Genomic DNA, 27143 nt, shown 5'->3' with positions numbered 1-27143 from the left:
CAATGTGGGGGCGAGTGGAACACTATTTTAATTTGAGCTGCCAACTAGACATAAAATGTGTTCAATCGCTGACTTAAATGTAATTGTTACGCAATGACAGCAGTCACAACTTCAATATGAGTATTCGGACAGGTGAATGGGGTTCTGGACACAAAGACAGGAGGTGCAACTGCACAATACATAGGTCAAGAGACCTAATGCTCAAAAGGAGAAACTCACTACAGTTTTATATCTGGTTTACAGACAGCTATAGATGTCATGCAAGGCTCATGTTTTCCAAAAACTGCATCATGACAAAAATAACAGCTATATACACAGAGGGGCTTTTGATCAACCCTTTTCATCCAACTGGTCTGTTTAAGTGGCATTCACATTGTGCTTTCACCCCTCACAGGCTACAGCATGAGGCAAATGGAGTCATTGACTCGCTTTGCTGTAAATGATTTCCTTTTGCTCTTACACTTGTACCATCCCACCTACAAAATAACTATTTCAGAGCTTGACCAATCTCTACTGTACTTTCATTTTCTATTTTTTCAATGGTCTTTTTTATTTACTTTTTTTGGAAACATTTGTGCCGCTATGAGACATTTTTCTTTTTTATTCATTTTATTGTTACTTTTACTCTTTTATACCTATCACATATGTTTGTAAAAATAATAATAATAATAATAATGCTGGCTTGCCAAGGGCAAATAAATTAGCCTTGGCAAAGCTTATTCTTCTTTAAAGTCGTTACAACCTAAAATGATTGGTCTCCCATGGGTAACCCACTGATTCTTGGTTATGTGATTACTTTACTAAATCTAAATATGGGACCATGTGAACAGAAATTTCTATCACAAAGTGATCCAACGTTGTTACCGCCTTTCTAGGAATAGTAGTGAAGAAAAATCTGAACAAAAAAGTAAACAAAAAAAAAGATTACGATCAATCGTGTAGGTGAAAGTAGTACATGTTAAGTGATAATGGACAATTAACTGATATGTATGGCACTAGTAAAGGTAGTAAACTGTTCATTTTAAAAGCAATGTAAGGAAATATTTACGCTGTCGGCTGTAAGAAAGTATTTCTCTTAGTTAAACTTAAAATTATACCAGGGCCATTAATCACTGATCTAACAGATTCTGATTCTCGTCCTTACCACCGTCACAATGTTGGCATTTACCCTTTGCGTCCTTTAAATATTACATAGCAAATGCACCATGTTTCCAGTGCCAGTCTTTCTCATTTTGGGGTTCAATGTGATCGCCCCACACTGTCTGTAAGTGGACACCTTCCGAAACCATTGACATCGTTTGATCACAATCTCGTAGACACATTAGCTTTGTCCAATTTCTAAATGAACATCTCTTATGGTTCTGCTTCCCATGAAGTCGGCTAAACTGGGATATTTGCCTTGAATCCTTAGGTTTGTCCTGCCCCAGAGGAATTGACTCATGCTTTCTGTGTTAGGAACCAAACTTTAAATAGGACACTGTTCATTTACATAGTATTAATATACTCTATCATCTACTTATACCGAGAGATTTTGATTGTCCAATAACTTCAGGAAATATTTAAAAATCGGTTTGGAAGCTGTGGGAATCTGATGTGTATGTGTGTGGAATGCCTTGGCACGAACACATTGTAATATCAAATTGCAATAGATTTCTAACACAAGACCATCTATAAGGGGAGGGGGATAAAATGGGAATCCTTGGAGCATTTGGTGCTGATTATGCAATTAGGGCTTGATTAAGACTTTAGTGGACGGGTTACTCCATCACAAATGTGATGGATATCCCACCCGCTGCATTACAAGTGCATTATATTCAATGGCACTTGTAATACAGCAGACAGGCGGTCCGTCACATTTGTGATGGGGTAACGTGCCTGCCAAAGTCTAAATCAGACCCTTAATCTCATTAGCAGTGTACATAAAATGACTACTGCAACTATCAAAATTATCCGAGCATGCAAGTTCTTCCAGCAATACTTAAATCAAGTCAGCCTATGCCACCAAATGTATTTTCCAGATATATGAAGACAGCTATGAATAGAGTATTGTGGCACTCTGCAGCATCACTAGGTGCTAGGAAACCATTTGAGGTTTTAATCCCTGACTAACCACCAATACTACCTTGCTGGTTCACAATTTAGAGTGGAATAGTTGTCAATATTTTTGAGAATATGGAATTGTCAGTAACAAGTTATTATTGCAAGATGGATGTGGATTCTGCGGGATCATCATCCCTTTTCGGAAAAACACCAATAAATGCAGCCCTCTAGCTTTTGGATGCATGATTTGCATGCAATGTCTTTTGTAAAGAGCAATAATTTCTACCCTAAAACAATGCTCCATTTCCATAGGCAAAGGTACAGCTCAGGATTAGATCACCTGCTACCCTTTCTGAATGTAATAGGACCTGTTGTAAATTGTCCACGTGCCATGGTACCGGTTTGATAAGATATTGACTTTTGGGAGAATATTCCGGTGACACCCTCGCATTCGTGCATTCAGCCTTTCATTCCCCCTTTGTAATGATTATCCATTTAATTATGCTAATTGTTAATGAATATATTATTAAAGTTTACCATCAACTGCATCCTTCAGAAACTATTTCCTAAGTACAGTGACTGATTCACAAAGGTTGATTAAAAGGGAAGAAGAAACTATATGTCTGATTAAAGTTGCTGTCGATGCTCTTTAAGAGGATGAGTGGAGTTCACAAAAAGTAGAGACTTTCCAGTCACTGCTAGCGGCATTAGAAAATGCGGCCATTTTGCAATGCGCTGATTCCCTTCCTATGACCCTCTGTTCGCGATCATCTTTAAGCTGCACTAGAATTTCTAACACCATGCCATCATTATGCCTGTTGTGACAATGTGCCTGCATCAATCAATGTTCTCTTTATTTAAGGTTGGAGCCCATATATTTAATATATCATAATCACCGCCAAGTCCACCATTCACTGCTCAGTACATCATAAACGGCATGTGAAGAGGCTGTTGACACAGGCACAAGCAGTCAAATCAAAAAATGGCAAAGACAGGTTAAATATATACAAACCACAGATAGGTTTAGAGTAACACAATTATTGACATTAAACTGCTATGTCAGACCTGTAAAATTAAAGAAATACTTACAAATACATATACTTGTCGAGTTTCGCTGCAAAGTGTCGTGGCATTTCCCCACAGCCATAGTAGTTGTGATCGTTCTCCGGTATGTGATCCACGTCATGGAATATCATGCAGTCCCAGTCCAGATCCTTCATCGCTTCCACAAATCCAACATTGAACAGCATGGCGCGATTGAAGGGCTGGTTACCAGTCTTTAACAATTCAAAGATTTGCACAGTGTATTAGACCAAATATTGTACAGTGCTTTATTAAACCAAAAGTACTTAACCGCACTCATGCAACATGCCCTATGTATACTTTCACACCATCCTATTTTATTGGTTAAGCACCAAGATTAACCACTCCCTTTTATTTGAAAGTCCTGATTTTGTCAAATCAAATCTACCCAACTAAAGAGTCTAGGTAAGAGCACCTCTTTTTTGATGCCAAGTATGCAAGCTTACACCCTATGCATTATTTGTTCATGAAAGTATTTTTGAGTGCAGCCAAACCATGTTGTATTGGAGCACAGAATGTGTATCAGTGGTCTATACTAACAGAGGCAGGGAAGATTATATCCGGAAGAACGGTCTGCATGCGCATTTGGTATACCGCAGAGATAACACCGCTCTCTAAACCGTATGTTTAAGAAATATGCATTGTGCAGCAATACCACTGATGATCGCGCCTAATAAATGCTGAATTTCACTTACTTGCTCAATGACGTAAAACGCAAACTGCAACCGCTGTCTTTGAAGCATTGGAATTAGGTGCTTGAATAAAACAGGCAGGTGCTCATGACGATTGCGGAATGGTATGAGAATGGCCACCTACACATAAAAATAGACAAATTATAAAAAGTTAATAAACAGTGCACCTCAATCACACATCAAAAAGTTGAAGATATACACTCACAGATGTTGAGGCTGCCTTTGGAATATATTTCATTCTTTACCTGAATTCATAAAATATGCCATGCATACTTGATAACATTTATGAAAATTTAAAGCCCCATGAGTAGTAAAATATACAGAATTTATGAAAGTGGGTGCATGAGTAAATGCTAAGGAATTGTGTATTTGTCTGTAGAGAAAGTCCCTTCTCCTCCATCCGCATTAAATTTGGAGTTTCTGCTTTCCCTTTCCCACCCTGGAAGGGCACTTGCCCATATCTTTCCTTGCAGTAAATCTGTGTACAATTACATTGTGAGAATCTACCTGCAAGAGCTACTAAAAGATTCACAAATGTGCAAATTTGCGGGTGTTCATTAAGTTCAACAGTAAGGAACCCTATGTTCCAACCCCATATTTTGGATATTGGAATATTCACCCCAGACAGATATTTCACCAATATAAGTGATAATATGTTACACGTCAAAATGAATAATTTACAAATGCAAATAACGTTTTGAGCATCTAAGTGTCACTTTGGTGCACCAGAAGAATTTGTGAGTTATGGCCTTCGATGAGTCATTCTTCTGAACAATCAAGATTGTATTTTTCAACAAGTTGTAGTGTGTTCATGATCCCCTATCTGAAAGATTTGAGGTGCCACTCACAAAAGGCAAGTCATACATTGCTTTGGGAAAACCTGTAGCTGCGGAATCAATTGTTAACACTAGTAGACCCGTCTTATTTCAAAACCTGCACTCTACAAATTGTTACATTTTCTATATTATGATCAGAAACCGTATAAGAAGCTGTCGATTTATTTTTTATTTTTCTCTATAGTATCACATAGAGGAAACGGAAAGGGAGGCAGAATTTTCCGGGTTCCAGGCAATAAACAGGTTTGCATGTTGGAGTGCTTCTTATACATTTAAAATGCAGTGAACCTGTACAGCACTAGGGGGCACCGTACTGCATTTTAAAGAGTCAACGCGCCTTCGCGAATAGGAGAGACCGACTATGATGAATAAAGTGGCCACAAGAGAAAGAGGTTGGAGACGGTGATGAAAGGAGCAATAGAGTGAGAAAGGAAAGACGTATAAGGCAAGCCCATGTCAGGAATGAGACGACGGTGGAGAGGATGAGACCGGTCTGGACGAGGGTGGACTGCTCTGAAACTGGTGCTCCATCAAACACCTAGAAGAACCTCAGCACAAGCTGCTCATATTTAGGGGTTGATGGATCCACATGTGGGCTGGTCCTTACAAGAATAATGGGTTTGTCACATTTGGTAGCTCTCAATGCCCTTTCAGGGCCAGGAGAGGAGAGAGTCGGTCACAAACAGATGGGCAGAGTGATAAGAGGAGGGAAGAACCTTATTGCGAATGGACAGACAGAATAAGGAAGGGAAGAAGGACGAGTTCTAAGATAAATGGGGTGGGCGAGCAGGGGAGGGTGAACACATCTTGAATGAAGTACTGCAACAGAAGGAGAGGGAGGGAGAGAAGGAGAGGGAGGGGGAGAAGGAGAGGGAGGGGGAGAAGGAGAGGGAGGGGGAGAAGGAGAGGGAGGGGGAGAAGGAGAGGGAGGGGGGAAAGAGGGTGAGTGAGGAAGAGGAAGATATGAATGGCTGGACAGGGAGAGGCGCAACTCTTAACCCTCTGCTTAAGCCAAGACATTGGTTCATTAAAACTGCGCAACGTGGGTCCTGGAGGGTTGTATCCATGCCAGATTTTTAGCATATCCCAATTTAGATAAATGTAGTTATCTTAAAACTCTGGCATGGATCTGACACTCAACGATCGACTTTGAAGAACTCTGCATTAGATGATGCAAAAGTGAATCAAAGGCTGTGTCAGAGCCAGGTATACTTTGTGAGGTTTTCATACTACCTCACACTCGGAATGCTGAGCAAACAAGACTCCTCCCCCGATTCTAAAGATAAACACGCTCATCAAACAGAGGAGCCGCGCCAGTCAATGGCATTCCCTGTTGACAAATCCAAGGCCTGTCGCTGCTTGCCTTGGCCGTTGGCCAAGACTTTGTGCTAAATGACTGCCGGTTAATGGCCACAACTGTGGTTCGTGACACAGGAGCCCCATCACGGTCTGATGCGCAGCACACTAGTAATGGGACACAGTTTCTCAAGCAAGGCAATAGTGGGTTTCCCTCGGTCAGAATCTGAAAATGAGCAGCCAGCCCGATTCGCAAAGAAAGGTTGTCCATTGACAGTCGTAGATGTCCTCCTGTGCGAGGTGGTAAATGTAGAACTGTTAGGAATCCACAAACAGTCCCAGTGGTGAGCTCGGAAAGCTATGCCTGCCTCTGCTTTTCAATCGTCCTGCTTGGAATATGAAGTGTCATCGGCTACTTCCTCAGTCAGGAGTTATATGCAGGGAATAACGCCACACTTGGAAACTGCAGCCCACTGTCCACATGCAAATGCTTTACTTACTCCTTCCAGGGAAAACATTTTACACTTCAAAGAATCCCTTCCTCTACACCCTTGAAACGTTTTGAGTGCCTTGTCCCCCTTTATCACATTGAAAGGAGAATTACTCCAATCCCTTGGAGCGGGGATTCACAGAGGAGTTTGTGAGTGCCCACAAACTCACAAGCTATAAGTGGATAGGTGTAGATAGGCACGTATTGAGAGATGTGTAGATGTGACTGGTAGGTTTACATGCAAGCTGAAAATATTCTCTGCGTCCTATTCAATTTTCTTAGCTATTATATTATTTGTGCTTGAGGTCTACATCTAGGTACTCCTGTTGCTGGCTGGACTGATCTTGTTTTCTGTGCCACTCTAGTCCCCAACCTTAACCCATGCTCACTTCCACCTGCCAGCAGTAAATACTAAGTAGCCAGGTCCTAGGAACACAACATAAATATGTGGGGTAGGCCGGTGCAGGGCAGACAGGTTCCCCAGGGCCGGACTGGCCGTAGCGGGCATTGGGCATTTCCCTGGGAGGCTGGAAGGGTGTGGGCCTGTTTTGCAGTGGCGGGGGCTAGTTTTGCAGTAGTACTGCAATATCTGCCCCAGTAGCATAAGAAGCTAGCCAAGTGTTTTATGCCTCCCGGGGCCAGGCAGTGCTTCCCCAGCGGCTGGTCTGACGAACTTGCCAGGGCTGCTTTGGGTTCCCAGTTGGGCCCCACACACCTCTGGGCCACTATGCCACTGCACTGGCTGCGGTACTAGTAACCAGGCCTCCTAGTAATGAACGGGTATATATAGTGAATGCTTCACCTACACTATTCGAATAATAAAAAAGTTTGGAAAAGGTAAACCTGTTTAATTTACATCCACTCCGCAGGCATGTATATCCCATGGTCTTTTGATAAGTCACTTGATGCACAATAGAAGCCCTGCGCCTCTTATGCAAAGCATTTAAGGTGGTCCTGTGGCAAACATTTGATAGCAAGTGGAGAGCAGGGCCGGACTGGACATAGTGGGCACCGGGGACTTGCCCTGTGGACTGAAGGGGTGGGGCTGGTTTTGTGCCCGTGGTGCCCGGCTTCGTCACTGGAGGTCATTTTTGCAGCAGTGCTGCAATATCGGACCCCTGTAACAAAAGGAAGAGAGGTGCTTCCTGCTGCACCCCACCCCACCCCACCCCACTCCCAGGGCAGTCGAGCAGCAATCTGCCAGGGCTGGTTGCTGTTCCCAGTTTGGCCCTGGTGGTGAGATGAAAGTAGGCTGCAGCCTTCACTTGAAGGTATGCGTTAATTACACACAGTACTAGTATTTTCACAAATAAGTCAGAGTGGTTGAAAACAAAGGCAGTGGATACACATGAACAGAGCTGGCTCTAGGGCGGTGCGATCTGGACGCTGACTTCAAGTTGGCCTCCTGTTTTGAAATATGTTGTGGGTGTGAAAGCATCTGCTGCAGCTTCTTTGCCTCCTGCCATTTGCATGCAACAACAAAAATGTCAAGATAACTCTGGTGATTAATGAGTCTGCTGGAGAGAGATCGGAGCTTTGTCTAGTGGCAGTTTTGACACATCATAAGGTAGCACAGAAGGTTTATAAGCCTGCGGCAAAGAAGGTACACCTTGAAGATCACAGAAGTGCGTATATTGTAAATAGTTCAGTGGGTTACTGCTTTTGTCACAGACATCCTTTTGTTACTCGCATATCCTAATATAGAACAGTGACCTATTTACTGTCATCAAAGAGCTGAATGCAAACTGCAAGGTATAGGTTAGAACGTTACGTTTTCCTATCCTGTCTTTCATTATCCTAATGTTGCAAAAAAGAGTTAATTTGGGTGGAAATCAATTCTTATTAGCAAAGACAACCCCCAACCTTGGTGTTACATTTTAAATTCTGAGTGTGTGCTTCTCCAGGGCAAGCACCCAAACTGTACTATCTACAAGTATGGTTGACATGAAACCCGTACACCTTGTAGTCCCCTGTCTTATGTAACAATTTCTATACATTGATTCCCACTCGTGTGATTCATGGTCTCCGTGTAATGTGTGTGATGTAAAGTGCTCTGACACCCTACACTGGCATGAGCGCCGCCATAAAACAAAAGAAGTGCAGGGGTGAGAGAGTGGTTATGGGGACTTGAGGGCTACTGTTGGAGAGGGGTAGTGAGGGAATCAGTAACAAAGGAGGTCATTGGGACCTGCCAACAAACATTGTCGCACAGGGCGCCACCAGCGCTAAGCTGGCCCTGCACGTGAATACGAGAGACTAGGAAATATGCTGGCCAGCTGCCTAGCCTACACAATCATATAGTGCCTCCCTGTTAAGTAATCTTTGTTTACACAAGTGCACGGAGTGAATAAACTTTATGTTGAGCGACTGGGCCAGCCAGGCATCCTATGGCTCGAGGGGTTCAAGTCTTCATCTTGGAAGGACAAGTATACAAAATAAAAAAGAAAATCAAGTCTACAGTGATTGAGGGTTCCCCATTGCCTCTAAAAATACAATGCTTTGAGTTAGAATATTTGCCTTAGGTAGGCTAACTTTCAGCTAGAGGACACCGCAGACAACTGCACACATCCAACGCAGAATGCATTATGGTATTGCTAATTAGCATTTGGGCTGCATCAAACTGCTTATGTATCTCCTCAGATGCCACAAATGTCCATTGACTAGCAAATGTATGTGTGTGGTATGTAACTAAGGGACGAAAGCGCTGTTGGACGCCTTCCTAGCCAAATAATTGCCCATTCAGATGGCAGGGAGTGTATCTGCAGAGTTATTGTTTACTGCTGTAAAGTGTATCTAAATGCAGGCTACGCCTGGGACACCCAACACTATTGGCACACACCCAACGCAGCTCAGCTATGCCACACAGTTGGGAACCAGAACACACAACTCATTATGCAAGTACTGAGGTCACCAGCTGATTCCCACATACACACAGGCACACACCCTTCACCTACCTGCCTGGCAGGCAATGCGCATGTCCACTCATGGAATAAACTTCTAACCAATCTTGTAAAACCCCTTGGTCTTACCCGTGAAACACAAAGATAATTCACCTACAACTTAATAAAAGAGTTTTCAGATGGGCAAAAGAAACTGCCATATTATATGGAAGTCCTACCCCACTGTCTACAGAAACTTGATTGGGCGCTATAGGAATGTCAATGACATAACTAAGAGATTACCTATGGAATAAAACAAGGTGTTGCATGAATGTGTCATATGTGTGCATGCACGGTACAGCCATCTGCTGCTTAACAGAGGGACACAACAGTTTCTGTTATGTGGGTTGTAAGTTTAACCCCAATAAACTGCAAACCGTGCATCACTCACGACCCATGGCCTTTCCAGTGCACTTTGCCTCCCTATGCAAATCTGGGAAGTGTAACATAGCTGAATGAATGATCTCCTGCTATGTACTGCATTACGTGGCCTCCTTGGGCTAGATATATGTTTAATAAATTACATTAATAAAATTAAGTGCTTTGGATGCTGGATTGCGGAAACAATCATGTTTAAATAAAATTCCTTTCATCACCTTAATGTCATGTTTACAACTGCTATGAAGATGTGCTCGGGATTGCCTGTGATGGGTCAGTTCCTGTCTGTTCACATCACAAACAAAGGTGGGGAATGAGATAAAGGAAATGGCAAATGTAACTGAGCAAAGGAGGGCTCTTCCACCCTGCAAAACAGACCCAATCTTGACAGCAAAAGTCATAAGTCATGGCCTTAACAGTCCATGTGGTCTCAAGTGGAGGTTTCAGAGAAAGAAAGGCTTGTGTATTTTGTCCTACAAATGGACACTTGCAACTTACAAAAGAATAGGATTTAAGAAGAGAATAATGCAAGAGAGGAAAGGGAAGCGTCTGTTGACAGCAGATAAGCTTTGTCTTGACACAAAGGGCCACCTTCAGGAAATGCAGACCCCCATCTGCTATGACCATCGAATCACCACTGTGAACATGGTCTCAGATGGAGGCTATGAGACAAGTCATTGAACTAAATGATAGAAGAAAGATGGAAAAATCTATACACACAAACCATGGGAATAGTCAATTCTAATTTAGGCTGTGTTTTACTGTGTGCGACTGTTGTAAAATTATTTCAGCTTTCAGTAGCTGTAAAATAAAATGTGATTTTTTTTTTAAATAATCAATTTTTTTAAATTTGAAACAGTCACGTAAAATGCTACTTATTTTGCTCCAAGGTACCGATGGTTTTTCGTAATAAACACTTGTCGCATTGCGTCATAACCTCGTGCTTGGCAATGGGTGCTTGGCGCAGGGATATGCACACATCAAAGTATGGATCTTTACCACACAACAAAAATGTCATGCAATAGATTCTGAGAAGCTCATCGTTCGACTTCTGGGATGGAGGAAGTACACTCGACTTTACGCATTACGGGCCACTCATTCAAAGTTAGTTCGATGCACCAAGATACAAAAGAGAAACGATTTTGGTCAGTGGGGAACCATCTTGGTCTCAACAGAGATGAAAGTCTAGCACTGTGGAGAATCTGATCTCCCACCATGGGCCATTCAAGAATTGTTTGGATTACCATTTTGCCGCTATCTCGCCTGGAAGTAGGCCCACGCTCTATACTACTAAAGGCAATCTAGCTCTCCCTGGCTGATTGCACACTAGGCAGGTTTCTAACACTGCCTTGCTGTAACCCTCCCCCCTCTGAGCACTCAAGTCATCTGCAGTGAACCTTACTAATAGCTTTTAAAGAAATAGGTTAATGTAAACATAGTGCTTCATACTGACGGTTATAACATTTTTGAGGCCTTACTGTTTTCTGCAAATAGCAATGGCTAAATGCGGTAAAATAATGTGATTTACCCAATATTTGGTCAGTACATACTACCTACTAGGAAGTTTATTGAACTAAATTTATAAATCCTATTTTAGCTCTGTAGTTTTTTTTTATTTCAGTAAGTTTTTTATTGTTTTTTTTTACTAATGTATAAATATTTTGGAAGCTTGCGTGATAATTGATGGGATGACAAAAATCTGCTCATACCAGTGAAGCAGTACCAGAGCTAAAGCAACAACTTAGAAGGTAAGAAGTATTCAAGGAGGATGGGTTTCAGCACAGCTTTCAGCAACATGCCCAAACGCTGTCTGCATCAGAGGGAGAGGTGGGGGGGAGTTCTATTACAGGACAGCACAGATAATTCGGGCTGTAAAAAGTCAGGCAACATACGCATGTCCGGCAAAACTCATACAACAATTGATGAGACACGCATTCGTACTCACCTATGTCACATGTGCTATAAGAACACTATACCATAGAGGTATCCGTACACAGTAACAAATGACAACACATTAGCATGACAACTTGAACTATTACTATATTTTACCCTAATTAAATTTGTTAACTTTTATTTACATGTTTTAAATAAAATGACACAGCAATTTTACCTCCCCTTCCTATGCAGGATTATTAGCGTTCAATGTTTCACACTTTTAGATCCAAATTATATTTTATTTGCATACAATCCAAATAATAAATTAAATGTTTTCATTTACAATATATTTTTTACATGTTATTTATATTTTTTAAAAAAAACAATTTTTCGTTTATAAATTAAACAATATAATTAAAATTAATTTAAATAAAGTTTAATTGCAAATATTATTATATTGGTATGTTTCCCAGTGTGTTAGTGTTACTGTCTGCCTGTATTGATTGTCAAAGTATTATGGTGCAGTACCAGTGGTTGGCCACGTGTGGTGTTTCACTCACTACAAGGCTCGGGGGAGTGCATGTAAGACTATTTCATCAGCAATACTACCATTGTAGATTTAAACGTGCATTTTGAAAACTGCAATTGTCTTACTCTAATGTGGGTGCGCGTTTTGTATTAGTATGTCCCTCCCCCAACCACAATTTCACTTCCACATCCCCTACGCAGCATTTCCCGTATTCAGACTACTTCCCCATTGTTCCTCCCACATTTACTACTAAACAGTATACCAATGTGTGCGGAAATCTCATTCACAATTGCAGAGATGTTCATACAGGAAATATAGGAGAAGCCGGGATCTCCGGTTGGAGGGTTGTGAATTACACTCGAGTACGTAAATTAGTATTACTTTACATACTTAAAAAAATGGCTTTGGCAAGTAGGCTCCCACGTGTTTTAGATGATCACATAAAATAAGACTGTGTTCAACTTGAAAAACTAAACATTTTTCCCAACATATCTACTTATTAACAATACTTCAATTCGAAAACAAGAAGTGGTATGACTAGACATGAATATGCTTACCTTCCATCGAGGTACACAATCGCTTGGCTTCCAGTGGCCTCCTAGCTTGATGGAATCTTTACTGAAAAGTTGCAGGATATCTTCCATCCGGACTTCACTCATATTTACATCAATTGGACCCTCTGTAGACAATTAAACATGGGATTATTTATTCAGCACAGTTTTTGGTGGGGTCCCCTTCAAAAACCTTACATTTAACTATTTGTTACACTAATACTTTTTGATGATGTACAACAAGTGGTTCAACCCTTTGCGTGCGTTCGTCGGGCAACGGCCGTCGTGAGCACTACCTCCGTAGTGCTGCGAACGTCCGTTGGCCGCCGCGGCCTCGCCCACTCCGCTAAACCGAGGCACTGCGGCGGAATTGCCGCCGCAGTTAAGCGGTTAACAAGAAGTTACTTTAACTTCAGTTGTCTACCAGTTGAATGATGTGGGATTCATAGACGGGAGAAGTTTTGCTTGTAATACAGATTCTCTGGAAATCTTTAGAACATATGTCATGAGCAAGAATCCGGCCATTTATCAGAGCTTGGGAAATCGGGAACTTTAGAGCCATACCTTTGACTGAGCATTAAGATACAGATATTTTAGACAGGTAACTCACTGCATCACCTGAACACTAATAAAACATTATCAAAGTAGTAATGACAACTCATGCATGGTACATCAAGCCACTAGGTAAAACAAATATTTGCATCATCACAATGTATTTTGCCTACAACATTACTCCTATTTAAAACTATGGTAAACTAAAATACTAATTAAACCTATTTATATAGGAGTAAAATCAGGTAAGGAAGTAGGTCCAATATGTTTGGGGTAGAATTAGTTATATTAAAATGGCGATCCTCTCAAAAGGTGCTTTTTCCAGCACTTATCCATACGTTAAACATAACACACATATCTCGTATGATATTCAAAGACATTTAAAGTTCCACATTTAACAGGTTTCTGAAAATCTGGGATAATAATGAAAATACAGAATCACACAGCCACAACAACTTTAGGAGCACCCAATTACGAATTACGACTTCCTTGCTCCGAGTAAGGTGCAAATTGCTAATCTGATTTGCCCTTAGACATTCCTTCATGTAGTAATTTACAGATTTTGCAGGGAAAGCCTATTGAGTCCATTATGAACTTTTCTGAAAATTTCTGTCGAACATTTTATTCTTTTTGTTTCTTTTACATTGGTAAACCAATATTTTACCAACAACCATAAATATTGACAATTCTGAGCAGGGACATCAGAAGGAAAGTGGCAGGATGGTGCACAATTCTCTATATCCGCACTCGGGGGAATTTTTTTTTTTTTTTTAAATGTTAATCCAAGCCTGCAACCTTTATAAATGACGAAGCAGTTAAATGGCCTACATCACCAGATGGCATCAGATGCAGGATAAAGGATTGTTTTCCCTTCACCTGAAGAACATATAGTTTTAAAGTTGGAAAGAGATCCTCATTCTAAAAGGGCCCCCTTGATGTTGTGTACCTGGGCATCACAAAAACCACCGACATGCCTGATTTTTTATGTATTCGCAATTTGTTTTAGTTCAGCATTCCGCAAATGTGTGAGGTTTAAACCAACTTAAAGATTCCTCTATCTACCATAAAACTGTCCAAACCAGAAGACAATTTAGATGGAAATTTGATCCTATACGCTTCCTTCAAAAACAAAATATCAAACGTTTTAATAATTCATTTACAACGCTGTATGACATCATAAGGACCGTAATCCAGGACAGGAAGATTACAACAAAATACAGCGGTTAATATCAGTGATCTACGACAACACCAACTTTAAGAAGAAATACTTTTATGTTTAGAGAAAACTTTCAGAAATGTGTTCCCAGCATGCTGGGAAACATTTCAGGAAATTTTATTTTTCAGAGGTAAATATTGAAATTTTCTTCCAATCATGAAACAGAGAGAGGATAATAGAGTAACATTTTAACCCGAAAGGTATTTTGTGGTCGCTGTGCAGGAATAACTGGTACTCACTCATTGATGGTAGTTTCTCCGGACAAACTTGGTTTGGAAGGTATGTGAAGTCATCGGGAAGGAAAGTTGTAGTCTGAAAAACTGTTTCATTATGGTTGTAATCAAAAGGATAATCTAGGGTGAAGGGAAAAAAAGATTGTTACATTATCAATTATTCTCAACAAATCAAACTAAAAAGTACATTTTAAGTGGATTTGAAATATGTGGGAGAAAGAAAATTTCTCCTGAAGATAAACGTTGGAATACACATGGTCTGATAACTACTAGTACAACAATGACAAACATTGGGACCATGCACATAGAGTTATGTCACTCAAATCCGAGTGGGGACGCTGCTACTTACTGTTGTGACTAGCCATGTCAGTATTACTCAATTGCACATGAGAAACTGCTGCAGTTTGGCAATGTAAATAAAATATTTTATAGTTAATTATTTGTATTTTATACTAAAGTGTACATCACCAAAGCACCTCACTATGCATTGGATGGCAATGTATATATGAAAAAAGCTTCAACCATAAATATTGGGAGCCGTGACATGTTACTGCAAGGGTTTCTAGCATAAATCCAGGAGGGAAGGATGCCAACCAACCTTTTACGATAAATGACAGATAACGACGCTCTCCATATTGTGAATTCAAATTAAAAACAGAAGAAGTCTGGTTCAGTATCTAGCTCCAAGTTCCATCTAGTTTTCAAAGGCATATCACTCATGGACATCTTTGAAGACTAATTTTCCATGGAAACCATCACAAAGGGTGGAGGAATATACATAATACCATTTCTTCCTTGTGCATGATTGAAACCGGTAGTAAATTATTATTAATGTCATCATTTTTGATTGGGCAGGAAAGTTACGGTGACAATGCCGTTTGATGTTACGTGTCACAAAAAAGAATCGCCTTTGCCTCAGAAGTGTAGTTGCGTACATCACAGTGATGGGTGAAATGCTTGAAATAATCTCGGCCACTGGTACTCACTCGGGCCGCACCCCAATCCATTGTTATTCTGCACACGGTGCCACCTCAGTTTTAACCCAGCTACATGCAAAGCAGTCTTGACTCTGCTCCAATGGGAACAGTCCAGCCCAAACTGACAAGCCACGTCCTCCCTGAACCAGAACACAAGCAAGCCAGGACCGGTTTCAACCCTAGTTATGGGTTCATCAGCTGGATACAGCTCGGATCCAGTGACACAGTGTGCACGGGATCTACGTATGGGCATTTACGTTCCACTTAGCACGGCACAATTAGTATACGAAACTGTGATGGATGGAATGCTTGAATTTATCTCAGGCACTGGTAATCACTTGAGGCCGCATCACAATCAATCGTTATTTTGCACTCTATGTCACTTCAGTTTGGACCCAACTATATGCAAATCAGTCTTGGCCCTGCTCCAATGGGAACACTCCAGCCCGAATTGCCAAGCCAGGAGTGTATCTAGACAGCTACATTTCTCTCTAATCATAGCCTGGTGGACATGCGTCCATGTGGAGTGGTGGCACCAGAGGTACATTGTATTCTGCTCTTGGCAAGATGATAATGGCACATAAAATCAGAAAGCACTAGATGGTCTAGAAAGAATCCAATCAAAGCTATCAATTTAATACAGCTCAAGGCCAACCCAAGACAACGTCATGGCCATGGTACCTTGCCAACAAATTTGACATCAGTGGTGTGCATTCAGGATGGCGTTTTCAGGTCTGTGAAATTGTGAAGATTATAACCACCTATTTTCTTTACTCAATTCACCGTACAGCCCACAAGACACAGGTACCAGTTTGATTGATGCATTAAACAGGCCATAAAAAGGCTGTAGACATGGCACCCATTTTTTCTTTTAGCTCAAGCCTTGCCCCAGTGAATCATTTATGAAGGAGAGGATGGACCTATCACTGCAGCAGTCTGGGGAACCACAACTCAATTCTGTTCTGTCGCACTCCAGCAATAACTGCAGGAGCTACAGCCACAGACGCCATGTTTGGTATTTGGCAAGACACACACTCATGGTTGAGGTTTAGGGGGAGGTTTGTTAAGGATAATAGTTGCAAAAACAACTTCATGAAAATTTCCTTGGTCATGGCCACAATACCTCACTCACACTGTAGCCATAACCAGCCGCTCCAACAATACACAAGATTTATTGAGACTTTGTTTGCAAAATAAGAGCCATCAGTAATTAAACAGTACCGAAGGTAATTACCAGATAACTAAATGGAACCTAATGTTCAAGGCTAGATCTGGCGATTGTGAAATATTTATGGCTTGGGCATGAGAAACACCTTTACAAATGAGATGCAAAACAGAGACTCCCTGCCAGGTTACTTGGTAGAGAGATTAACCTCACATTACCTCTCATTGTTAAGGTAATTAGTCAGCAAATTAATTTATTGAGCAGCCCTTACTGCATAAATCACTTTGAAAAGATTAGTCCAGGAGATTACATGAATTTTTCATGAAAACAACACTGCAGTCAATAGATGCAAACAAGAAAAGACTGATTAGAGGAATAGAAAAGGAGCCGTCAGTGATTATACAAAAATTATTGAAATCTAGAAATAAGTTGAAAGAAGTGGATCAAGATAAAGGAGCGGGAGAGAGAAAAGACAGTAAGCAAGGCAAGGGGGAGGCAAAAAAGAATGAAAGAGCAAAAAAGAAGAGGAAATGGAGGCTTTGAAGAAAAAGTAAGTGAAGAGAAGCAAGAGAGAATGGATGGGTAAGATGGACAGAGCAAAAGAGAAGTAGAGAGCCAGAGGGAGACAGCAAGGGATGACAAAGGACCGCGAGAGGGAGGATATAATAGAGAACGGAAGAAAGAAGTGGAATTGACCAAAAGCAAAGTGAAGAGAATGAGTGAACAAGGAAGAAGCAAAATATGGAGATGGAGAAGGCCATAGAGAAAGTGCAGGTGAGGAAAGCTATATGGAGTGCGACAGATACAAAAAAGAATGTGTGAGAGACAAGCAAGAGATAGCGTGCAAAAGCAAATGATCGCGCAAGAATGAATGAACAAGTGAGAAAGAAGAGGAACTGTGCAAGAGAATGAACAAGGAAGAGTAGGTGAGCAATATACTGAAGCAATGCAGGGGGAAATAAAGAAGGGAAAAATTAAAGGGAGGTAAGAAAAATTAGATGGGAAAAGTAACTTAAAAAATTAGAGGCAAAGCCAATTAGAAATTACGTCAACAAACAGCATCTAAGACTTTCTCTTCATGCACGGAGAAGCTTACTGAAATCCTAAAGCAAAAAATCCGATTTAGAGGTAATCACATTAATGCTTCATCTTGTTAATTTCATATGGACCCTGCAGACAGCGTTTCACTGCAGGTGTGCAAGTGGCACAAAACATCTTAAAGTGCCCCTAGTTTATTGGCACAAAACGGATTGTTTTGCTTTTTTATATCAGCGGTTTCTCTAAGTGTCTAAGTGGTCATAAGTAAAGAACAACTATATTTTTGGAAGATAATCAAGAAAGCAAACAACTTAAAAAAAATTTTTTTTTTTTTTTCCCTGCATATTGCAATGTAAACCAGTTCCATTCAAAATGTTCAGTACTAAAGAATCTTTCAGATAAAAATACAGTACCAAGTTAATTCTACCTTTACTTGTACTAATGAATACCATAACTTAGCCATGCCCACTTTGTTGCCCTAAACAGAACACTCCAACACAATCTGGGAATCTAAGTAAGGGGCTACTACACTATAAAGCGCCATACGGACAAACATTCAATTAATTTATGTTTCTTTACATCTCTGTTGTTTCTGCCCTCGAATAATGACCCACAGCATTCTTCACGACAAAACCAATACAGTCTGAATTCATTCCAACACTGATCCACTCACATATTCCTGGGTGGGAGTTAGCGATCTTGTTATTTTTCCAAGCATGTCTACTGGGGATTGAGGAAAAACTACTCCAAACTTAGAATTGAGAGCGCCTAAATATCCACTATAGTAGGACATCATGAACATTCAATGTTTGGGGTATATTATTAGTCTTAATTCTTATTTCTATCCCCCAATCATAGCAGAGGACTGAGTAAATAATTAAACATGCATCTGAGATTGGTTATATATCCCAATCCATTGTAAAGTTACACATAACGCACATGGAGCCGCACTTGCAATTATCCGGTGATAAGTTTCTTTCTTGGGGTTCTGCCTATGCCCTCACTTAAGCCAATTCAGTTCGATTTAAGTGTATGAGGTTCATGTAAAGTACACATCAGGAGCAAATAATGCATTGATGCCCAATGGTAATAAGGAGGGATCTTCATTCCCCTTTCCATTACCTCCATTAACCTTCGAAGTGGAAGAAACAGCTACTGCGCGTGTGTAATGAACACACTTGCGGGCTACAAAATAGTTCTTTCTTTGAAACAGGGGAAGTAATAACATTGTCGAAACAAAACAGTAGCAAAAGAAAAACCAGAACCAGAGCTTGTTAGATCACCTTATGTCACTGTGATCGACAAGTGGTGGATGGTAATACAGAAGAAACGTGTCAACTTTCTAATTTAAAAAGGATAGTGATCCCTGACCCATCCCGAATTGACCTGCTCCATCATGGATCCCACTTTTCACTTTTGCCAATAGTTGTTGCACGAGTCGGTTCAACTTTATAGATAAGGGTGCACTTCCAACAGAACAATGTACTTCTGTGGCTGAAAACACGATCTCAGTGTACGCCGCCCTGTAGGAAGGCATGAGAGACCAGAAAAAGTAGAGTACAACTACTTCATGGCTAAGATTATTCTGGTCGCCATTCATTAGGATTAAAATCAAAGATGAATACTTCTACCTGGGGAACAGACCAACATGTTTCAGCCCCCTATCACAAGTCAATACTAGGGCCTTCAACCGGACTTGGGCTCCTGATCAGTGCTTATTGGGGGAGATTGATGAACTAGCAAGTGAGGTGTGAACAAAAAAATAGGTTCCAAATTATACAAAACAGGCAATCCAGCAATGGAGGTTACATTCTACCTTCATTGTAGTAACCACCTATGCTATTGCAAACACTACCAATTTGGGAGTAGTGTGGAGAGAAGCAAATAAGTACTGGCTTGACTCAATTCAATGCTTCCTTGCCTGCTGCACCTACTGTCCACCCAAGCCAGAACAAATAAAATGCCCATTGTTTTACCATTGTGCATGCGAGTCTACTAGCACGGGGGTGACCATCCCCAGTTCAAAAATACACCAAGAAGAATTTTGGCAGTGCAAGTGCACTGGTATAGGTCAAGCAGCATGTTTTAGGTACAGAGAACACGGGATCTGAAATCATTTCTCCCAATGATATGCTTGATCGTGCGTACAGCCAGCCTCCTGGAGCTAAAATTAGTCAATGTATTTAATAGCAAACTTCTTGTTTGATATGCTTGAGGGTGGAATCTAGCATGCAGGACAGATGAAAGGATTATGAATGTTCCTGGAGTGCTCCATCACTCCATGAAAAAAGGCTTTTTTTGGGGGGGGGAGAGGGAAGGGGGGTAGTTTTACAAAGCACAAAATAGACCAGAGGGTATCAGAGCGCTTTACATGAGCACCAGTTGCGTTACAAACGAACACATTCATTTTTTGTTAGGGACAGGGAGATTAGGTGGTTTTCCCAGAATCACAGGATGGTGAGCATCCCTGCTGAGACTCGAACCTGGTTCCCCAGCTTCGAGGTTGAGCGCCCTAGCCATTAGGCCACATCCTCTCCCCTATTGTTTTTTCACAACTTTCCCTGAAAGAGGCGCCCAGATGCTATACCCATAAGGTATACCTGATGAAATCACACTTTCTACAAGGATGGTCCAAAGAACCATGCCACCTAATACCCTGCCAGTACAAAGGACTGTTGAAGGAGCTGGAAGGCTGTGGACCCAACACTGAGTTCTGCTGGCAGATATGGAAGATGTTGGGAATATTAAAACCACCTTCTTAACAGTGGTAATTTACAGACATGCCCCTTCAAGGTTCTGGGCTTTCTGGAATGTAAGCACTTATCTGTAACCTTTCTTCTCAAATTTCAAACGAATCATGTCCACTTAATAACATCCCTAGCACACTCCAGCTCACCCTAGTCTGATATGCACCAGTCCTAATGTGAGGAGGTGGGCCTTACTGTGACCTGTAGACTTTCCAAGAGGCTGTACTATTAAAGCTCTGATTATCTGCCTACAAGAGGGCGCTGACAACCCCTTTAATGTCTTTGTCAATAATAAATGCCCGACATCTTCTAGAACATGGAGTAGGAAACAAGCCCACCTATGATATTCCACAGCCTTGCCCATGCCTCCCCTTCTCCCACTGCCATCCGATACATCACACCACCCACTTCCTACAATGACACATTTTTCATCTTTTTCTCAACAACTCAAAACCAATCCCTGAATAATGAAATGAGTGAAAAGCAACATCAGATTAAATCTCTCAAAGGTGTTCAACAATCACAGACAGGTTCTGTCCAGCTTGCGCCCCACCCGTGGGATGTAGCGGATACGATTTTGAAGTAACGAATACATAGCAGTTTAAATGTATAATCAGTAACAAAATCATCAGAAGTCATTTATTGAGGTCTTATTCCAGAATCCAAAAATATTAACCAGAATGGTCTAGGTTTCCAATGGATGTTGGGTCACAAGTGAGTGAACTGTAAAAATTGACATACCTGTGTCATTCGTGCTGTTATTCCTCCTGGCGTAAGTGCCTCGGACCACTTGTTCGAACATCTGAGCCCCAATGGTCCTCATGTTCTCCCGGATCATGATGCCTTGTGCCTGGACCATGAAGAGGTAGGTGGTCGCTGCAAAAACACAAGACATTGGAAAATCAGCCATTTCCCTAGGGTCTCACTTGAAATGAAAAGATGCTTTACATTGGCACTTTGTTCAGGTAGGTAGATACTGTAGTGGTGCCTTAAATCTACTGCATTCAACGACTTCAGACAATAAAGAAACTGTTTATTGGAACTTAGTATAGCGCTTTTAACCAAAGCGCCTTACCAATTTAAAGAAATCGTACAATACTTAATAAAATGCCGTAATTACAAGATAACAGCGATAAGAAGATGGAAAAAGACCAAAAGAATAACCATGGTAAATAGCAGGAAGGGAATATTAGCAACATTAAATAACATCCTGCAGCGACCAATAATTAATTGATGCCTAAAAATAAAAAAGACGAAATTTAAGTTTCAAAAACAGTCTCCAGTTTAGAGGGGAAACGACCAATTCTCAAACCTTCATAAGCAAACTGAAATATGGTTGTAGTACAATGCAATACACGGGAGCTTGCAATACCTGTATATATATATATATATATGCTCCTTACATTATCTTATTGCAGTCTAGTTTTGATATTACTAGTTTTCTGTAATAAGAAACCACGACCAGCTGAATTAAGTTATTACAGCTGTTCTAACGTCACGACGTGTCTACCAGAGGTAACAGAGAACGTGAAAAGTAGATGAAGGAGCAAAACTAAAACTGTTATTTAAACTGTAAAAACGAAATATTGCTTTTCAGCTCTTCTAAAATGTTTTCCTGAAAGTATCAGTCATCAGCAGAGAGAAGCCAGATAGTCAACAGGTTAATTTTGTTCCGAGCCAGTGGCGGTTTTAACATTTGGGCGGACTGGACTCTTTGAAGCCTATCAAGCAGTGAACTGGGAGACTCGAGCAAAAGTGTGTTACAATAATTGAGTCTACTCAGGATGGTACATCTGGCCACCAGAGCCCGAGCAGAGGAAGGAAGAAGTGGCATAATCTTACGAAGATACCTAATCAGGGCAAAGCAGGAGGATACAGTTTTTGCAACCTGGGCCTCCATAGTCAACTTGCTGTCCAGCATAACCCCTAGGTTACGCACTGTTTTAACAAGAGAAACCTTAGTGGCTATTTCAGGGGGCCAGAGATTAACCGGAAAACGGTGTGGAATCTTGCTCCCAGCATAGAGGAGCAGTTCCGTTTTGCCAGTGTTAAATTGCAGGGAATTAACCTGCAGCCAGCCAGCAACATCCCGAAAACACTCATGGAAGGTCGCAACCGATATTGAATCCACCCCCTCAAAGGAGAGGATCAGTTGAGTGTCATCCGCATAATTAATCGTATCAATCTTATATGAATTAATCAGGGAGACCAGAGGTTTTAAATAAAGATTAAATAGGATAGGGCTGATTGCCGAGCCTTGAGGAACCCCGTGTGTTACTGGGGAGAACGCAGATCATCACTCGTTAGGCCCAATTGTTGGCATTCACTGTAATGTTTATGCATTCTGTATTTGAAATACTGGAGTAGTGAACTGTTTTTGGGGCTATTCTTCCATTTGAGATGTCTCTTCCAGCTAGGTAAACTGAAAAGAGGACTGTATCTTAGACCAGGGAGCCTTCACATAGACAGCCGTTTGTTTCTTTACCTAGCTTTAATATTCGTATGCGGTGTTAGCACTGCAGCTACCATAGCGTGTAAGGTACAAGGCCGGATGCACGTTAGCTCGGACAGGAGTGCACATAATGTGCTGTAACACTGATAGTCTGCGCGCTGTGGCTTTCGTACACATAGTGCGTTACAAAACTGATAGTCCATATTTGACAGCAGCCATTTGATGCATGTAGACATGGTCCTAGTATGTGATTGCCATAATGTGTGCGCTACACAACGCATATGCAGGAGTAAGGTGTGCGTCAGATCCCACTGGCATGACACTCCCGGCTGCGACTGTGTGTTACAGAACCCATGCACAGTAAACAAAGTGTATACCACAGCCATGGCGTGCCGTGCTGTAACTCTGTATGTTGCAAAACACATGTAGTGTAGTAAGATGCAGAGGTATCCTCATGGCGCATCATGCTTTAAATTGAGAATGCACAGGTTACAATCCCCATACATGACCTGGCGTGCTGTAACAGTAATAAGATGTGCATTACTTCCAGAATCCATAGGCATGTTGTACCATTCTGTAGTCATGCCATGCCAAGGCGTGACTGCAGTAGTTTGTGTGTTGCTACACATACCTAGGGCCGTACCCGCTGAAGTGGGTGTGAGGTGCTTGCAGCTTGGCCTAGTGCCCTGGCACGGTCTCCTGAGCTTGCGCTGTTCCCTGGCATCGGCTTGCAGTGGCACAGAGGCATGTTCCTCGACAGCGCGTGCCGCGCCGATGCAGCGCGTGCCCAGCCACGCTCAGTGTTGTTAGCCCTCTGATTGAAGAGCAGTCCTTTAACCCCTTAGCTGCAGCGTCTATTCCGCCGCAGCGCTAAGGGGGAGGCGGGGCCACGCGGCGCTCCCGTACTCATAACGGAACCGCTCCGTCACGGCCCTCGGGTGAGCTGTGCTTGTGACGGAACGGTTCCGTCACGGCCCCGCCCGCTCTTTAGAACGCTCAGCGCAGGCGCGGCGAGTGGGCCATGACGGAACCGTTCCGTCACCAGCACAACCGCCCCGAGGCTCGTGACGGAACGGTTCCGTAACGAGCACGTAACGGGTGAATATCATTGCCCTCATCTGTCATTCAGTCCCCAGAATCTGCGCCGCTATTCATTCCAGTTTATGTGGCTTGATGTAGCGGTCTCCATGGCCTCTTCTACCATGACTGGGTGGGCCAAAGGTTGTGTCTGGGTGACGTTGTTTATATAAATGGAAGTATGTTTTTTATGATTGATTAGATTGTGTTGGTGGCATTTAGGATCCGAATACAGTCAAGTCCTGGGCCTTGTTTGTGAATGTCTTTAGTTAAGATTAAGATTGTGCTGACTAGATGTACCACGAGGTAGTAGGAATTAAGCACCACCACCTCCGCTTCCCACAAAATGCCCTCCCTTAATCCCTGCCTGGTGTCACCCCTCAGCTCTCTCGAATCCTGTGGGTTGATGGAGGTACGCCGAGGCTGTGTGTTTCCGTATGGTGGACACCTTCTCTGGGGTACTAAGCGCTATATAAATGCAATGTTGTGTAATAAAAATTCCAGTAAACCCACATTCCCAGCATGTGCACTTTCAGTGTGATGCATGTGGTTTAACATCACACACCCTCACACATTGAGGGCCTAATTATGAGTTTTGGAGGTATTATTTCCCTGTTTCGCAGAAGAGCGCACACACACAGCCTCCGGTATCACATATCCTTTCCGGATGCCTACACACAATAATACTGCTCTAAACTGCGCATCACTGCATGGCAGGTTCAATGATTCCTTAACTCCTGGGTTTTTCAAAGGCCAGAGTTGTTTCTTTCACTCAATCCAGGGCCATCCAGATCCTGTGTAGACTGCAGGCGCGCGCACTTAGAAACCTGTAGGGCTTGAAACACATCAGTGAGGGCTATTACCTAAAGTGGGGGCTCAGGACGCCCTTGCTTGAGAGTGCATCACTACACTGCCAGGGAAAAGCTTGTTGCTCAGCAATCTGACTGACTTACTACATAGTCCTACAACTTGATTTGTTTGTGGAGAGCACCTCTCTATCCCCAGATTCACCCTTCTGGAACTACTCCCACTTTAGAGAAGCAACAGGCCTCACTGGTTCAGTGAGATAAAGCAGCCCTAATGCTAACCTTGTAGTGAGCAGCTGTGGAGCTGCAATGTGTTACTGTGTCTTTGCATCCACACAGAGCTCGGTTTTTTGGCCAGGTATACACCATACAAATGCCACATAAATTGAGTATCAGCCCAACATTCACACAAACATCAAGTGACGCAGTTACAGATGTGTCATTAGCTATCCAAAAACACCAGCCTTCTTAACTGTCGAGTCACTTTTGGGCAGTGCTTAATTTGTACAAAAAACAGAAGCACCAGGGCTCTCATCAGGAGGCCACCACAGCTAGCATCACCCATCGCCCCTGCCAGCGCTGCCAGTGACAGTACCAACACAACTACTAACCATAAGACTCCTCCGAGTGTGACAATTCAGGCTATTCAGGCCCCAAAGCTATAAGAATGGCTTGGGCAGCCGGTAGTAATAATAAATTCAATATATACATAAAAAATGTTTAATGTATATTGATTTAATAATTAACTGTTGTTGTGGTCCTCTCTAAATTAGCCAGACAGCGCCACCTTCTGGCAGACTGTCACAAGCGCTGGTGTTTACAATGAAGTGAACGGTGCTGAGCACAGGATACCACCAGCTCAAATTAAGCATTGCTTTTAGGGAACATAATGGAAGTTGATCAGCTCTAGCTCTCAGCTGTCCTCTACAAACTCATACCTGGACTTTGGGCTGCTGTTCATTTGCTTTAAACCTCCCCAAATCTAAGGTAATACGCACACCATAACGTGCAAGGATGCCCAAACAGAACAGCCCCCTAAAGCTGCGCAATGGACAACCGTAGACTGCAGCAGAACAAACAGTTAAGTCTTTCAGTACACACTTCCATGAACATAAAGCTACACACAACGTTCAAATCAAGCACTGACCAATACAATCAATCACTAAACAATACATAAGCCTATTCTGCTGCAATATCCTTAAACGTTGAGAAATACAATCAAATACATTGTCAACACAAACTTGAAACAGAGTCCAATAGCGCTATGGAGCCATATATACGCTAGTAAGCTCTACACAACTGCATGTAACATAACCATTGAGTAAAAAGTTAGCATGGAGACAATAGAGCTACCTGCAAGTAAACTTTCATGCTACAAACGAGAAAATGCCTTTTCACAAAATACTCTCTAGCCCCCCAGATCAGGGCGGGACGTGGGTGGAGGGGGAGGAGTTAGTTCTGCGCTTTATATACGTATTTACAAAACAAAGATCCTTTGTGGTGACACTAATATTTGTTCAAGAAATATGCCACTCTCATATCTGGAATTCCTCCTGCACCTGGTCACACACGGTCATCCTGGTACAAAGGTACGCTTTAGGGACGCGCGGTGGATGGTACTCCCTTGTACTGGGGCCAGGTAGGTTATGCTGTCATTGTGCACACATGAGGCTATTAATTAACTAAAAGTGACTGCCAATGATACTCTGGCTCCTTGCAACACAAAAGTGCAGAAGTCAATAGTCAATGGGAACGCACTCTAGTAAAGTAGTTAAACAAAACACCGTTAAGCAAAATAGCTAGATTCAGATAACTACAGCCACGTTTTTTAAATTTATTAATAGGACCATCTTTTATGGGTTTTTTTTATGTTTCATCGATGAGTCAGTCAACATGTCTCTGTGTTTGTTGACCCATGCATTCAACTTAACTTAAGCCTATTTTTGATGTATTGTGTAATTGTTGATCTTTTTCTGTTACATTGTTGATTCTCGTGTAAAGCGCTCTGATACCTTCGGGTCTAGCCAGCGCTATATAAAACTCTTTAAATAAATAAATAAACAAACAATGCTGCCCTATTATTCCAAGGGGTCCATAGATTAACTATCTACCTAAAGTAAAGTCCACATTTGTAAAGCGCACAATCACCCGTAAGGGTCTCTAGGCGCTGG

The 27143-nt window shown here is 41.9% G+C and overlaps 1 protein-coding gene across 1 annotated transcript in view; it reads right to left on the bottom strand.

The window, feature by feature from the left end:
• Positions 1 to 27143, bottom strand: part of B4GALT5 (beta-1,4-galactosyltransferase 5) — a 175087-nt gene that overhangs the window by 12222 nt on the left and 135722 nt on the right. Inside the window, exons 2-6 of the mRNA XM_078650456.1 lie at positions 21379 to 21513; positions 14717 to 14830; positions 12716 to 12837; positions 3819 to 3935; positions 3130 to 3317 (exon numbers count right to left, since the gene is read on the bottom strand). Of these exons, the coding sequence (XP_078506582.1) occupies positions 3130 to 3317; positions 3819 to 3935; positions 12716 to 12837; positions 14717 to 14830; positions 21379 to 21513 (676 nt within the window). The remainder of the gene's footprint in view (positions 1 to 3129; positions 3318 to 3818; positions 3936 to 12715; positions 12838 to 14716; positions 14831 to 21378; positions 21514 to 27143) is intronic.

This window comes from Lissotriton helveticus, chromosome 7 (genome assembly GCF_964261635.1).
Source record: "Lissotriton helveticus chromosome 7, aLisHel1.1, whole genome shotgun sequence".
NCBI classification, from domain to species: Eukaryota; Metazoa; Chordata; class Amphibia; order Caudata; family Salamandridae; genus Lissotriton; species Lissotriton helveticus.
The sequence above is the reverse complement of the archived record's forward strand: the minus strand, read 5'-3'. Positions and strand labels throughout refer to the sequence as shown.